This window comes from Coregonus clupeaformis, chromosome 9 (genome assembly GCF_020615455.1).
Source record: "Coregonus clupeaformis isolate EN_2021a chromosome 9, ASM2061545v1, whole genome shotgun sequence".
In the NCBI taxonomy this organism is placed as follows: Eukaryota; Metazoa; Chordata; class Actinopteri; order Salmoniformes; family Salmonidae; genus Coregonus; species Coregonus clupeaformis.
In genome coordinates, this window is record NC_059200.1 from 53218722 (window position 1) to 53235628 (window position 16907).

At 45.7% G+C, this 16907-nt stretch overlaps 1 protein-coding gene across 3 annotated transcripts in view; it reads right to left on the reverse strand.

The window, feature by feature from the left end:
- LOC121574088 (P2X purinoceptor 1-like) overlaps positions 1 to 16907 on the reverse strand; it is a 66416-nt gene that overhangs the window by 14881 nt on the left and 34628 nt on the right. The window contains exons 11-13 of one of the 3 annotated variants that reach the window (XM_041886684.2): positions 16511 to 16606; positions 10214 to 10312; positions 9687 to 9728 (exon numbers count right to left, since the gene is read on the reverse strand). In XM_041886684.2, coding sequence (XP_041742618.1) covers positions 9687 to 9728; positions 10214 to 10312; positions 16511 to 16606 — 237 coding nt within the window. The remainder of the gene's footprint in view (positions 1 to 9686; positions 9729 to 10213; positions 10313 to 16510; positions 16607 to 16907) is intronic. The other 2 variants (XM_041886681.2, XM_041886683.2) reach the window with 2 other exon arrangements.

Below are 16907 nucleotides of genomic sequence, written 5' to 3' on the forward strand. Positions count from 1 at the left end.
AACCCTGATGTTCTAGCAGTGTCTAAATCTTGGCTTAGGAAGGCCACCAAAAATTCAGAAATGTCCATTCCGAACTACAACATTTTCCGTCTAGATAGAACTGCCAAAGGGGGCGGAGTTGCAATCTACTGTAAAGATAGCCTGCAGAGCTCTATCATACTATCCAGGTCTGTGCCCAAACAGTTTGAGCTTCTACTTCTAAAAATCCACCTTTCCAGAAATAGGTCTCTCACTGTTGCCGCTTGCTACAGACCCCCCTCAGACCCCAGTTGTGCCCTGGACACCATATGTGAATTGATTGACCACAATCTATCCTCAGAGTTGGTACTGCTTGGTGACCGAAGAACACCATCCCAACAGTGAAGCATGGGGGTGGCAGCATCATGCTGTGGGGGTGCTTTGCTGCAGGAGGGACTGGTGCACTTCACAAAATAGATGGCATCATGAGGAAGGAGAATTAAGTGGATATATTGAAGCAACATCTCAAGACATCAGTCAGGAAGTTAAAGCTTGGTCGCAAATGGGTCTTCCAAATGGACAATGACCCCAAGCACACTTCCAAAATTGTGCCAAAATGGCTTAAGGAAAACAAAGTCAAGATGTTGGAGTGGCCATCACAAAGCCCTGACCTCAATCCTATAGAACATTTGTGGGCAGAACTGAAAAAGTGTGTGCGAGCAAGGAGGCCTACAAACCTGACTCAGTTACACCAGCTCTGTCAGGAGGAATAGGCCAAAATTCACCCAACTTATTGTGGGAAGCTTGTGGAAGGCTACCCGAAACGTTTGACCCAAGTTAAACAATTTAAAGGCAATTTTACCAAATACTAATTGAGTGTATGTAAACTTCTGACCCACTGGGAATGTGATGAAAGAAATAAAAGCTGAAATAAATAATTCTCTCTACTATTATTCTGACATTTCAAATTCTTAAAATAAAGTGGTGATCCTAACTGACCTAAGACAGTGAATTTTTACTAGGATTAAATGTCAGGAATTGTGAAAAACAGAGTTTAAATGTATTTGGCTAAGGTGTATGTGAACTTCTGACTTCAACTGTATATTCACCTACTCAAAAAAACAGTCACAAGTTAGTTACATTTCCAATGTGTTATCACTATGCTTTCAACCATCTAAAAGCACAATCAAATTCCAATGGAAAAACAATGTCTGATTTTTGGTTAAGTTGTCACCCAAATGTCTATCACTGCGCTTTCAACCATTTAAAACCACAGCAAAGTTCAGATATTTTTATTATTTATACAACAGATTAATGTGTTATCACTGTGCTTCATCTAATAGCACAACCAAATGACCTGGTTTGCAGTTGAGATTACATGGTGCAAGTGATCAATGCCGTTCATGATTCTGTACAGATTATTTGTCAAGGGGTGCTGAAGGTGGGTGTGGTGCATGAATCAAGCGCAGGACGCAGAAGCTCAGTCCAAAAGACTTTAGTGCAATAATCACGTAGAAAATAAGCACAATAAGCCCGAAGGCAAAATCACGGCGCACACAGGCGTCAAACAAACGGCGCACTAACATGTGCGAAAACCCTCTCCAAAAACACTGGAGGGAAGTACGTAGCTCCAACACGAAAACAGAAGAGCAATCACACACAAAGACAAACACAACCAACGAGAACTAAATAGGACACTAACGAGGACTAACAAGACACAGGTTTACAACATACAGACAAAACCAAACGAACATGAAACATCGATCGTTGGCAGCTAGTACTCCGGGGACAACGACCGCCGAAGCCTGCCCGAACCAGGGGGAGGAGCAGCCTCGGCCGAAACCGTGACAGTACCCCCCCCTTGACGCGCGGCTCCAGCCGTGCGCCGACCCCGGCCTCGGGGATGACCAGGAGGACGCGGAGCAGTGCGCGCGGGATGGTCCCGGTGGAACTCTGACAGGAGAGATGGGTCTAGGATGTCCCTCCGCGGCACCCAGCACCGCTCCTCCGGGCCGTACCCCTCCCACTCCACGAGATACTGGAGACCCCCATCCGGCGTCTGGAGTCCAAGATGGACCGAACGGTGTACGCCGGAGCCCCTCGATGTCCAGTGGGGGGCGGAGGAGTCTCTCCTATCTCATTGTCCTGGAGTGGACCAGCTACCACCGGCCTGAGAAGAGACACATGGAACGAGGGGTTAATATTCTTATACTCAACAGGTAGATGTAACCTATAACACACCTCGTTCAATCTTCTCAGGACTTTAAAGGGCCCCACAAACCGCCGACCCAGCTTCCGGCAGGGCAGGCGGAGGGGTAGGTTTCTGGTAGAGAGCCAGACTCGATCTCCGGGTGCGTACACCGGCCCCTCACTGCGGTGGAGATCGGCGCTCGCCTTGTGACGAAGGACGGCCCGCTGCAGGTGGACGTGGGCAGCGTTCCACGTCTCTTCCGAGCGCCTCATCCAATCATCCACCGCAGGGGCCTCGATCTGGCTCTGCTGCCACGGTGACAGAACCGGCTGGTAACCTAACACACATTGGAAGGGGGTTAGGTTGGTAGAGGAGTGGCGGAGAGAGTTCTGGGCCATCTCGGCCCAGGGAATGTACCGTGCCCACTCCTCAGGCCGGTCCTGGCAATACGACCTCAGAAACCTACCCACATCCTGGTTGACACGTTCGACCTGCCCGTTACTCTCCGGGTGGTACCCTGAGGTAAGGCTAACCGAGACCCCCAAACGCTCCATGAACGCTCTCCAAACACGGGAGGTAAACTGGGGGCCTCGATCAGACACTATATCCTCGGGTACCCCGTAATGCCGGAAGACGTGGGTAAATAGGGCCTCAGCGGTCTGTAGGGCAGTAGGAAGACCCGACATAGGGAGAAGACGACAGGCCTTTGAGAACCGGTCCACAACGACCAGGATGGTGGTATTCCCCTGAGAGAGGGGAAGGTCTGTCACAAAATCCACCGAGAGGTGGGACCATGGTCGTTGTGGAACGGGCAGGGTTTGTAACTTACCCCTGGGCAGATGTCGGGCGCCTTACACTGGGCGCACACCGAGCAGGAGGAGACATAAACCCTCACATCCCTAGCCAAAGTAGGCCACCAGTATTTAGTGCTAAGGCAATGCACTGTCCGGCCAATACCCGGATGTCCAGAGGAGGGTGACGTGTGAGCCCAGTAAATGAGTCGATCCCGAATCTCGAGCGGAACGTACTTCCGACCCTCAGGACACTGTGGAGGGCTGGGGTCGGGCACGCAACGCTCGCTCGATTTCGGCATCGACCTCCCACACCACCGGTGCCACAAGGCAAGACTCCGGTAGTATGGGAGTAGGCTCAACGGACCTCTCCTCCGTGTCATACCGCCGGGACAGTGCATCTGCCTTACCATTCTGGGACCCAGGGATGTACGTGATTTTAAATACGAACCTGGTGAGAAACATACTCCATCGAGCCTGGCAAGGGTTCAGTCTCCTCGCTGCCCGGATGTACTCCAGGTTCCGATGGTCAGTCAAAATGAGGAAAGGGTGTTGAGCCCCCTCAAGCCAATGCCTCCACACCTTAAGGGCTTGAACTACAGCTAACAGCTCCCTGTCCCCAACGTCATAGTTACGCTCCGCCGGGCTGAGCTTTTTTGAGTAAAAAGCACAGGGGCGGAGTTTAGGTGGCGAGCCGGACCGTTGAGAGAGAACGGCCCCTATACCTGCCTCAGACGCGTCCACCTCAACCTGAAAGGGTAATGCGGGATCCGGATGCGCCAGCACCGGAGCCGACGTAAACTGGTCCTTCAGTCTCCCAAAGGCCCTGTCCGCATCAGCTGACCACTGCAGGCGCACCGACCCCCTTTCAGAAGGGACGTGATGGGAGCTGCCACCTGTCCAAAACCCCCGGATAAACCTCCGGTAGTAATTCGCAAAGCCCAAGAACTGCTGCACCTCTTTTACAGTGGTTGGGGTTTGCCAATTACGCACAGCGGACACACGATCCACCTCCATTCTCACCCCTGACGCGGACAACCGATAACCCAAAAAGGAGACCGACTCCTGGAAAAACAGACATTTCTCTGCCTTGACATATAGGTCGTGCTCCAACAGCCTCCTCAATACACGACGCACCAGGGTTACATGCTCGGCTCGGGTAGACGAGTACACCAGAATATCATCAATGTACCACGACCACCCCTTGTCCCTGCATATCCCGGAAAATGTCATCTACGAAGGATTGGAAGACTGATGGAGCATTCATCAACCCATATGGCATGACAAGATACTCGAAATGACCTGACGTGGTACTAAACGCTGTCTTCCATTCGTCGCCCTCCCTAATGCGCACCAAGTTATACGCGCTCCTGAGATCCAGTTTTGTGAAAAACCGCGCTCCATGCAATGACTCCGTCATGGTCGCAATCAGAGGGAGTGGATAACTGTATTTCACAGTAATCTGATTGAGACCACGGTAATCAATGCACGGGCGCAACCCTCCATCTTTCTTTTTCACAAAAAAGAAGCTTGAGGAGGCGGGAGAAGTGGAGGGCCGAATGTATCCCTGTCTCAAAGATTTGGCTATGTAAGTCTCCATAGCTTTTCTCTCCTCTTGAGACAAAGGATACACATGGCTCCGTGGGAGCGCTGCTCCTGCCTGGAGATCAATCGCACAATCCCCCTGTCTATGAGGAGGCAACTGCGTCGCCCTAGTCTTGCTAAACACGAGCTAAATCCCCATATTCAGGCGGAATGTGCAGTGCGGGCACTTGGTTTGGACTTTCCACCGAAGTCGCCCCACGGAAACACCCAGACATCGCCCCTCGCACTGAGCAGACCACCCATCGAGAGCCCTCTGTTGCCACGAAATAGCAGGGTTATGGGTGCTTAACCAGGGAATTCCCAGCACCACTGGGTACGCAGGAGAGTCGATCAGATACAGCTGTATAGTCTCTTCATGACCCCCCTGCGCACACATCCTAAGTGGCGCTGTGATCTCCCTAATCAACCCCGACCCCAACGGACGGCTATCTAAGGCATGAACGGGAAAAGGTTTGTCAACAGGTATGAGAGGGATCCCTAAATCTACACAAAACTTCCGATCAACAAAATTCCCAGCTGCGCCTGAATCTACTAGCGCCTTATGCTGGGAATGAGGTGCAACCTGTGGAAAACAAACAGGTATACAAAAGTGCGCAACAGAAAGCTCTGGGTAAGTGGGACGTCTACTCACCTGGGAGGCCCCCCCAGTGCGTGGCCTGTTGTCTTCTCCCCCGGAGAACCCTCCCCAGCACCTGGCCGCAGTGTGCCCTCCACGACCGCACTTGGTGCAGGAGACAGGCCCCCTCGGGCTCCTCCTCCTCCTTTCTCTAGCGCCGGCACCCCCGAGCTCCATAGGGCTCGGCTCGGAGGTGCCGGAGGGCGGAATGGACGGACCCCCCTCGGGATGTCCACGGGTGGCCAGCAGGGTGTCCAGACGGATGGACATATCGACCAACTGGTCGAAGGTGAGATGGGTATCCCTGCAGGCCAACTCACGTTGAACTTCCTCCCGTAGGCTACATCGAAAATGGTCGATGAGGGCCCGTTCATTCCACCCTGCGTCCGCCGCTAGAGTCCGGAACTCTAGAGCAAACGCCTGTGCGCTCCTCCTCCCCTGTCTCAAGTGGACTAGACGCTCCCCCGCCGCTTTGCCCTCAGGTGGATGGTCGAACACGGCCTTGAAGCGATGGGAGAACTCGGCGTAGGAGATGGTGTTGGCGTCCATCTTCCTCCACTCGGCGTTAGCCCACTCCAACGCCTTGCCCGTGAGACAGGAGATGAGGGTGGAAACGCTCTCGTGTCCCGAGGGCACCGGGTGTACAGTGGCCAGGTAGAGCTCCGCCTGCAGGAGGAACCCCTGACACCCGGCAGCTGTTCCGTCATACGCCCTCGGGAGCGAGAGCCGAATCCCCCTGGGTTCCGGACCTGGGACTGGTGGACCGGCCGATGGGGTTGGCAGGGTAGGTGGAGGCGTGGGTACCCCGCTGGCCTCCCATCGGTGCAAGGTGTTGATGATGTCCTGTAGAGCGGTCCCCAGTTGTCGTATCTGGTCATCTTGGCCGCGGACATGCTCCTCGAGCGACTCAGGCGTAACTGCAGATCCTGCTGATTCCATTCAGGAGTGTGATTCTGTCAAGGGGTGCTGAAGGTGGGTGTGGTGCATGAATCAAGCGCAGGACGCAGAAGCTCAGTCCAAAAGACTTTAGTGCAATAATCACGTAGAAAATAAGCACAATAAGCCCGAAGGCGAAATCACGGCGCACACAGGCGTCAAACAAACGGCGCACTAACATGTGCGAAAACCCTCTCCAAAAACACTGGAGGGAAGTACGTAGCTCCAACACGAAAACAGAAGAGCAATCACACACAAAGACAAACACAACCAACGAGAACTACAGTGGGGAAAAAAAAGTATTTAGTCAGCCACCAATTGTGCATGTTCTCCCACTTAAAAAGATGAGAGAGGCCTGTAATTTTCATCATAGGTACACGTCAACTATGACAGACAAAATTAGGAAAAAAAATCCAGAAAATCACATTGTAGGATTTTTTATGAATTTATTTGCAAATTATGGTGGAAAATAAGTATTTGGTCAATAACAAAAGTTTCTCAATACTTTGTTATATACCCTTTGTTGGCAATGACACAGGTCAAACGTTTTCTGTAAGTCTTCACAAGGTTTTCACACACTGTTGCTGGTATTTTGGCCCATTCCTCCATGCAGATCTCCTCTAGAGTGGTGATGTTTTGGGGCTGTCGCTGGGCAACACGGACTTTCAACTACCTCCAAAGATTTTCTATGGGGTTGAGATCTGGAGACTAGCTAGGCCACTCCAGGACCTTGAAATGCTTCTTACGAAGCCACTCCTTCATTGCCCGGGCGGTGTGTTTGGGATCATTGTCATGCTGAAAGACCCAGCCACGTTTCATCTTCAATGCCCTTGCTGATGGAAGGAGATTTTCACTCAAAATCTCACGATACATGGCCCCATTCATTCTTTCCTTTACACGGATCAGTCGTCCTGGTCCCTTTGCAGAAAAACAGCCCCAAAGCATGATGTTTCCACCCCCATGCTTCACAGTAGGTATGGTGTTCTTTGGATGCAACTCAGCATTCTTTGTCCTCCAAACAAGATGAGTTGAGTTTTTACCAAAAAGTTATATTTTGGTTTCATCTGACCATATGACATTCTCCCAATGATCTTCTGGATCATCCAAATGCACTCTAGCAAACTTCAGACGGGCCTGGACATGTACTGGCTTAAGCAGGGGGAAATGTCTTGCACTGCAGGATTTGAGTCCCTAGCGGCGTAGTGTGTTACTGATTGTAGGCTTTGTTACTTTGGTCCCAGCTCTCTGCAGGTCATTCACTACGTCCCCCGTGTGGTTCTGGGATATTTGCTCACCGTTCTTGTGATCATTTTGACCCCACGGGGTGAGATCTTGCGTGGAGCCCCAGATCGAGGGAGATTATCAGTGGTCTTGTATGTCTTCCATTTCCTAATAATTGCTCCCACAGTTGATTTCTTCAAACCAAGCTGCTTACCTATTGCAGATTCAGTCTTCCCAGCCTGGTGCAGGTCTACAATTTTGTTTCTGGTGCCCTTTGACAGCTCTTTGGTCTTGGCCATAGTGGAGTTTGGAGTGTGACTGTTTGAGGTTGTGGACAGGTGTCTTTTATACTGATAACAAGCTCAAACAGGTGCCATTAATACCGGTAACGAGTGGAGGACAGAGGAGCCTCTTAAAGAAGAAGTTACAGGTCTGTGAGAGCCAGAAATCTTGCTTGTTTGTAGGTGACCAAATACTTATTTTCCACCATAATTTGCAAATAAATTCATTAAAAATCCTACAATGTGATTTTCTGGAAAAAAAATTCTCAATTTGTCTGTCATAGTTGACGTGTACCTATGATGAAAATTACAGGCCTCTCTCATCTTTTTAAGTGGGAGAACTTGCACAATTGGTGGCTGACTAAATACTTTTTTTCCCCACTGTAAATAGGACACTAACGAGGACTAACAAGACACAGGTGTACAACATAAAGACAAAACCAAACGAACATGAAACATCGATCGGTGGCAGCTAGTACTCCGGGGACGACGACCGCCGAAGCCTGCCCGAACCAGGGGGAGGAGCAGCCTCGGCCGAAACCGTGACATTATTACACCAATTGTGAAGATCTCCACAGACCTATGACAACCTATGCATGCTATCTTGAACATGCACGCTTTATATAATTACATAAGAAGAAATGTATAGTTACAGTAACCTCAAAATGTGGTCTTAATAATAATAATACATTACATTTCTATAGTGCTTTTCATAACAATCTTAAAGCACTTCAAACGCAAAAAACAAACAAGCAATACATAATCATGAGTAGCCTAACTATAGTTAGGTCAACCAATAGAGGCCAAGTCTTTGAGTGCATGCATCCTTCAAAGATGGAGAGGGACAGTTCATGGCTTGATCAGAGGAAGGTGGTCAGGGAGATGGTTGATGATGGATGTGGATGTGTTACTCATTTTAAGGTTGTAAGATAGCTCTAACTTTAGCCTATTAACTGTATTACAAAAGTAATATTGAATTGTGTTTGGTTGACAACACAACCAAATAACATTTAAAGGAGATATATATATACTGCTTGGATAGTTCCATCTGAGCCACTGGCTTAATCCCATTCTTTAACTTTTGTTTTTGGTTGAGATGGAGACGTGAATCCAACATATCAATTATTAATTTGTAGACGAACTGGAATTGTGGCAAAGATGGAACTATCCACTATATTTTATTAAACCAGAACTTGAAACCCTAGGCCTATTGTATTGTCTATTTGTAGTTGAATTCTGGTTTGAATTGAATCAATAGCTGTTGATGACTTTACGAATGCTATATTTAAGCAATAAGGCCCAAGGGGGTGTGGTATATGGCCAATATATCACGGCTAAGGGCTGTTCTTAGGCACGACGCAACAACAGTTAATAACTTTTTCCAAATCCAATGTATTTTCCACGTAGATTCCACGTCATAATACGTTGACAAATGATGTTGAAACAACATTGATTCAACCAGTTTGTGCCTAGTGAGCTGTTGATACAGTCCCAAAATGTTTAGCATGTCAGTTTTCAAGATAAATGACTTTCAAAAAGCAAAGTATAGCATGCCACATCATGCAAAATGCATTACATGATGCAAAAAGTATCATCATGATGATGTGGCATGCTACACTTTGCTTCTTAAAAGTGCTATAGCTTGAAAGCTTGACTGCTGACATGCAAACATTTTTGGGACCATGTCAACAGTGGACTAATGACAGAAAAATAGCAAAAGATAGTTTTTGAGTGGATTATTCCTTTAAGGAAGGGAGGGAAGGAGGAGGGATTTTGTAAAGTTTTCCAACAGAAACCAAAGGACCCACACCAGTCAACACAAACCTCAGACTGACTACAGTAAGTCACGGGGCCTCATGATGCACTTGCACCTCATCTGAATGTTTCTGTGTGGCCAAGCAGACATCAATTATATGCTACAGCACAATATCTTTTGGTCTTTCACTCGCTTTAACCACAAACATTTACAGTTTAAGGTGATCAAAATGTTGTATACACACACACACACAAACACGCATGCATGTGCGCACGTGCACACACAGATAAACACACACACACACACACACACACACACACAATGTGCTTACCATGGATACTTCTTTTTCTGACTTGAACTCATCTAAAGGTTCCTGAAAGACAGACTCAGACTTAGATGGATCCATTTGTATCTGACTAGTTCCTGTTTCCCTTGTTTAAAACCCAAAACTCTCAAGAGAAACCAGACAAAGTATATAATATATCAAAGATATATTTAAAAAATATTTACTTTATGTGAGGGTTGAATATAAGTGTCTTAAATTAAGATTATGGTAAGTAATATTCCATTTTAAACACTTTTTTTGTAACCTTTATTTAACCAGAGAAGTCACATTGAGATGTAAGTCTCTTTTTCAAGTAAACCCTGGCCAAAAAAGCAGCATACATATACAGTAGTTACACATACATTAGACAAAACACAACACAACATAAAACATAACAACGAATCGAAATTAAAACAGTGCAAAGAGCATAAAATAACCTAAAAACCCTCAATTGGTTAGGGTTAGAACACAACATGCACCAGCAACCTCGCCCCAAGAGAAAGCTAACTTAATTTTTCACTACAAGCACTCACTTTATTTTGTAGGATTATATTGGCTGAGACTTGTGGTCCTGCATAGACGTCGGGGATGTAATAGATGAATGTGTTTATACCCAGCTTCAGGTTGTCGCACTGCAATAAAAAAACCAATGGTCTTCCGGTCTCATTTTAAAGAGAATAGCTGAGTAGGAGTAGTGGTAGGAGAAGAGGAGGACAGCAGGTTAAGATCTGCCCTCCATTTTCTCTACTTCTGTCAGAACAGAACATCATCTGTCTGTGTTGCTTGGTAACCATCTGAAGGGATATCTATCTAGGGACAGCTTATTTAGACTTTAACTACAGAGTGACAGTAGGAGTTTGAATCTGTCCACATGCATGCTGTTACTTCAAACTGGGATGGAAATAAACACTGATTTGGATAACATGTTATTTGAATAGTCCCCAATAGATGCTTTATAGATGTTCAATTGTCAACAAAATATTCAAATAACTATCCACTAATCCTAACTCCAACCTTAGATTAATGGCCATATCACAGCTCAACACTAACTCTAACCCTAGCCCTAACCTTAGCCTCAACCTTAACACTAACCCTGAAAGCCAATTTATGCTTGCTCCGGATATATTCTCCAGAGGCTCTGTACGGAGCTTGTGGAGGCCAAATCGAGCTCCCGTACCGCATCGCCATGCGCCTCCCAAATGTCATAACAATGTGGAGGGATTCAAAGGGGGTGCGGCGGATTTCAAAACACTTCCGCGGTAGGTAACACCTGAGTTAGGTTACACCTGAGTATCCTTCGCCGTGTAGAAGGCAATCGAGGAGAGGAGCAAATTGCTTCGTTCACCTATTAACAAAATCACACTCTCATGCAAAAGCATTTAATTGTACCGTTTACACCTGCTGTATCCTGTGCATATGACGAATAAACTTTGATTTGATACATATTGTCAGTAGCTGAGTGTAGATGCGGTGTGGAAATCAAGCGCAGGAAACACGGGCGTTCGTGAACAGACTTTAGTAAACGAAAGCAGCACCAAACAGGCGAACAGCCAACCCAACCGGGAGGCAAAATACAAATTACGCACAATAAACACAGTGCGTAAAACGACGATAGCGCACACAGTGCAGACTCTCGAAAAACAACAAAACACGAGAGTAAATACAGAGAGCAACAGCTTGACAAAAAACAATCACACATAACACCTGACCCAACACACGATAACTAAATAGGAAACAAAATCAAACACTAACAAGGGACAGGTGTACAAACAGACAAAACCAAACAAACATGAAACATCGAACGATGGCAGCTAGTACTCCGGGGACGACGACCGCCGAAGCCTGCCCGAACAAGGAGAAGGAGCAGCCTCGGCCGAAACCGTGACACATATGGCGACCACTTATCGGTTTCTGGGTCACGGAGGAGAGGAGGACGGAGCAGTCGAGGAGAGGATAAACTTTTTCCCTATTGAGAATCTCCCTATCAACTGCAACTCTGTTGATATGCAACAGCTTGGATGTGGACATGAAGATAGGGTTAAAGGCGCTGTATGATCAATCCGATGTCTGCATTGGCCGTACAGCAGTTACGGCATCTGCAGAAGTCAGGGCATTCATAATTATTGCACTTCGCAGAGTAGAGCTGTTGTGAAGAAGGTTGTCAAGGAAGTGAGTTTGTGTTTACAGTTGAAGTCGGAAGTTTACATACGCCTTAGCCAAATACATTTAAACCCAGTTTTTCACAATTCCTGACATTTAATCCTAGTAAATATTCCCTGTCTTAGGTCAGTTATGATCACCACTTTATTTTAAGAATGTGAAATGTCAGAATAATAGTAGAGAGAATTATTTATTGTTGATGTTGCTTCAATATATCCACATAATTTTCCTTCCTCACGATGCCAGTCCCTCCTGCAGCAAAGTGCACCAGTCCCTCCTGCAGCAAAGCACCCCCACAGCATGATGCTGCCACCCCGTGCTTCACGGTTGGGATGGTGTTCTTCGGCTTGCAAGCGTCCCCCTTTTTCCTCCAAACATAACGATGGTCATTATGGCCAAACAGTTCTGTTTTTGTTTCATCAGACCAGAGGACATTTCTCCAAAGAGTACAATCTTTGTCCCCATGTGCAGTTGCAAACCGTAGTCTGGCTTTTTAATGGCGGTTTTGGAGCAGTGGCTTCTTCCTTGCTGAGCGGCCTTTCAGGTTATGTCGATATAGGACTTGTTTTACTGTGGATATAGATACTTTTGTACCTGTTTCCTGCAGCATCTTTCACAAGGTCCTTTGCTGTTGTTCTGGGATTGATTTGCACTTTTCGCACCAAAGTGCGTTCATCTCTAGGAGACAGAATGCGTCTCCTTCCTGAGCGGTATGACAGCTGTGTGGTCCCATGGTGTTTATACTTGCGTACTATTGTTTGTACAGATGAATGTGGTACATTCAGGCGTTTGGAAATTGCTCCCAAGGATGAACCAGACTTGTGGAGGTCTACAATGTCTTTTCTGAGGTCTTGGCTGATTTATTTTGATTTTCCCATGATGTCAAGCAAAGACGCACTGAGTTTGAAGGTAGGCCTCTTAAATAGTTTTATTTATGGATTGATCATTGCCTCAGAAATAAAGTATTTCAACATCTCCAAAGCAATTAATTGGCTGTATGGCGCAGAAACCGCTGACTCGCTGCCTTAAAAAAAAAAGGATTATCAAGACACCTGCTGGCAACGCTTAACTGGTTAGGACAGCTCATGAGGTCTCCTAAATATCTGTTGACTAGGTAGGACTCGTATGACTAAAGAGGCTTCATGCATAGCTTTAGATTTTTACCCCTAAGAATAATAGGAAAATGTCTATTCTCAGTACTTACAACCAATTTTCTTCTCTAGAAGACTTTGTTGATACGGCGCCTGGCCTCATACTCTGTAACGGCCTAAATTCATGCAATTTTCTATTTTAACTGGTCAAATAAAGCCTGCAATCCAACATTTAGACCTCAAAGATAACTATGAAGTGGTTTCATTTGCAAATGACTAACTTTATTTTCCATGCTCAGATTGACTTTCCCACGGAATTGCCCTCATAGATTCATGCTACTATACTTATTTCAGACGCGCATGCCTCTGGATTCCGGAATGTTGTATTTTCACTCAATCTGCACTGGGCCTGCAACACTGTCTGCCTGCACAGGAAGAACAAGGTTTAGGACTCATCTTGGAAACCCTATGTCCCAATTCTCCTGAAGTGTGCTCTTGTTCACTTTGCTACATGGATTTAAAATGAAAGAACTGATTACGGTTCCCTCTTTAGCCCATGATTACAGTTATCCAATGCTTTTACATTTATGGGGATAAGTGCATAATTGCAGACTTTGGAGAAAGGATCAAGAATTGGGACGCAGGCTGAGTTTTATATTGAATAGGGACACCATTTTGTGATGTGTGTGCATGATAATGCCTGTCCCGCTCTTCCCCAGCCTGCTCCCCAAGGCTGTGAAGAGGCGAGTCTACGCCCTGAAGAGGCTACAGGTGCAATGTGCCCACATAGAGGCAAAGTTCTATGAGGAAGTCCACGAGCTGGAGAGGAGGTACGCTGGCCTCTACCAGCCCCTCTTCGACAAGGTACAGTCACACCTCTCTACTACAGTTGTTATCTCTGTGGCCTCCTCTTCTCTTGTCTCCTTTCCTCTCCTGTGCACTCAGCTATAAACACAGGATTAGTGAAAGGAAATGACGGACACATACTAGGATTTTCTTAACAATTTGTGCAGACTAAGGACAGGAAACCACTTGAGATAATGACGCCCCACAGGAAGGGATAGAGGTCGACTACTTCCAACAGTGACTCACTACTCAAAATGTCAAAAAGAGGGTGTGCCGCTTTAGCATCAAGTATGAAGACAGGTGCTAATCGGAGAACAGGTCTTTCCCGCTCTCTCCCTTTCGATAACCACCGAGCCTCGGCGTGAAAGGGGAAAAATGTTATTCTCTGATCCAGTGGAAATGTCATAAAATATCTGGTTACTTCTTATCCATTATCTGTCCGGAGCTCACTAGCATGGAAACTGAGGGCCTAGTTGATACAATGTTTCAAGTTCATTGCAGACAGTCGGAGTAGAGAGATGAATGTGATTTTTCTTTAGTTCTTTATTTTTATCAGGATATTGCAATGTTTTTATATGTTGACTTTTGTAGGCTATTTCTATCTAGTTGCCAGTAGAAGTTACTTGCATTGGTATATAGGCCTCTCTCTGCATTCTGCTCTAAATCCTTTAGCTGCCAATTGTACACGGTTTAGGCCATCATACAATATGAAAAGATAAACAATGTGCTCGCCTCCACCTTATATAAACTTAAATTGGGTGCTGGATCCTCGTGTGTGTGTGTGTGTGTGTGTGTGTGTGTGTGTGTGTGTGTGTGTGTGTGTGTGTGTGTGTGTGTGTGTGTGTGTGTGTGTGTGTGTGTGTGTGTGTGTGTGTGTGTGTGTGTGTGTGTGTGTGTGTGTATAATCCAAAAAACAGAAATAGGACAGCACTCGGGTAAATAAACTTAAATTGACATGTTTATTGCCGGATGAAGGAGAAGTATGAGCCCTTCGGCGTGCAAGGCAATGGCAATTAATGTCACAACAACAATACCACACAGTGAAGAGGCGACTCCGGGATGCTGATCTCCTAGGCAGAGTTGCAAAGAAAAAGCCATATCTCAGACTGCCCTTCTTAATCTTTTCTTTTTATTGGCCAGTCTGAGATATGGATTTTTCTTTGCAACTCTGCCTAGAAGGTCAGCATCTCGGAGTCGCCTCTTCACTGTTGATGTTGAGACTGGTGTTTTGCGGGTGCTATTTAATGAAGCTGCCAGTTGAGGACCTGTGAGGCGTCTGTTTCTCAAACTAAACACTCTAATGTATTTGTCCTCTTGCTCAGTTGTGCACCAGGGCCTCCCACTCGTTCTATTCTGGTTAGGGAGTAGTACACAGCGTTGTACAAGATCTTCAGTTTCTTGGCAATTTCTCACGTGGAATAGCCTTCATTTCTCAGAACAAGAATAGACTGACGAGTTTCAGAAGGAAGTTATTTGTTTCTGGCCATTTTGAGCCTGTAATCGAACCCACAATTGCTGATGCTCCAGATACTCAACTAGTCTCAAGAAGGCCCGTTTTATTGCTTCTTTAATCAGCACAACAGTTTTCAGCTGTGCTAACATAATTGCAAAATGGTTTTCTAATGATCAATTAGCCTTTTAAAATGATAAACTTGGATTAGCAAACACAACGTGCCATTGGAACACAGGACTGATGGTTGCTGATAATGGGCCTCTGTACGCCTATGTAGATATTACATAAAAAATCAGCCGCTTCCAGGTACAATAGCCATTTACAACATTAACAATGTCTACACTGTATATCAGCATATCTTTTTATCTATAGAATGTCTATCACAACTCATTACATTTCATTTTACCACCATACACATTGGTCGTTCTTGAATTGCGGTGGCATTTGGGCATGGCATTTTGGATAATTTATTTTAGATTCTAAATCATCTAATATGGCAGCTAAATTACTTTAAATATGGTTTACCATTATGATGACATTGTGCCACCAGTAGGTGAAGTAACACCAATGATGGTTACACCAATTCTTAACCGAGGGAAGTAGGGGTGCTGAGGGTGCTGCAGCACCCCCTGATAAATCTGAATTAAAAACAAAAGTAAATAAACCATTTTTTATTATTTTTTTTACAATTATTATATCTTTTTTACAACATTTGTGCACACGGCCTTTATAACTCCTGTATGAGCGGACAAAAATTGTCGTCAGCAATGCAGCAATGACACATTTTTGGTAATTGAGGATTTTCTTAAATGGAGGCCACAGATGGCCACAAAAAGGAGACGGATGCAAATGCCACCACAATTGAAGAACGATTTCTCCTCTGTAAACATTATTTGCCTGATGACACGCTAGTGGAGAAAGAGAGCCTCATATTATACAAGCACATTTGTTTCCACGGAGGAGAGGACGCAAGTAATCGAGCCAATCCAATTGAGATTCTCCCATAGTTTGCTGATAGTTTGAGCATGTACAGATAATCTCTTAGGGACTATGCAAGTAAAGTGGGACCTAGTAGCCTTCCCAAAGAAGGAGACAATTACACCATGTATTTCTTAGAGAAAACACATGAACTGTTGGGTAAATTACTATGTATACTGTTGAGGGTCTGTCTGCCTAGTTTTCTATACAACTATTTATAGAATGCATCTATGCTGCCATCTTGTGTTTAAACTGAATGACTGAGGATCAACGTTGCACAATAGTTAGAAACGCAAACTCACCTGCTCTACTGTTTCTGTGACCTTGAATTTCATGTTGTTGTAGTACTCCCTCTTTGGTAGCAGATACAGAAGGATCAGATCACATACTACAGTCGCCTTCGGAAACACAACACAATTATTAGTATCATAACCATAGAGATACAATATACACTGAGTGTACAAAACATTAGGAACACCTGCTCTTTCCATTACATAGAATGACCAGGTGAATCCAGGTGAAAGCTATGATCCCTTATTAAATGCACTTCAATCAGTGTTGATGAAGGGGAGAAGACAGGTTAAATAATAATGTTATGCCTTGAGACAATTGAGACATGGATTGTGTATGTGTGCCGTTCAGACGGCGAATTGAGGCTGTTCTGAAGGCAAATGGGGATGCAACTCAACAATAGGAAGG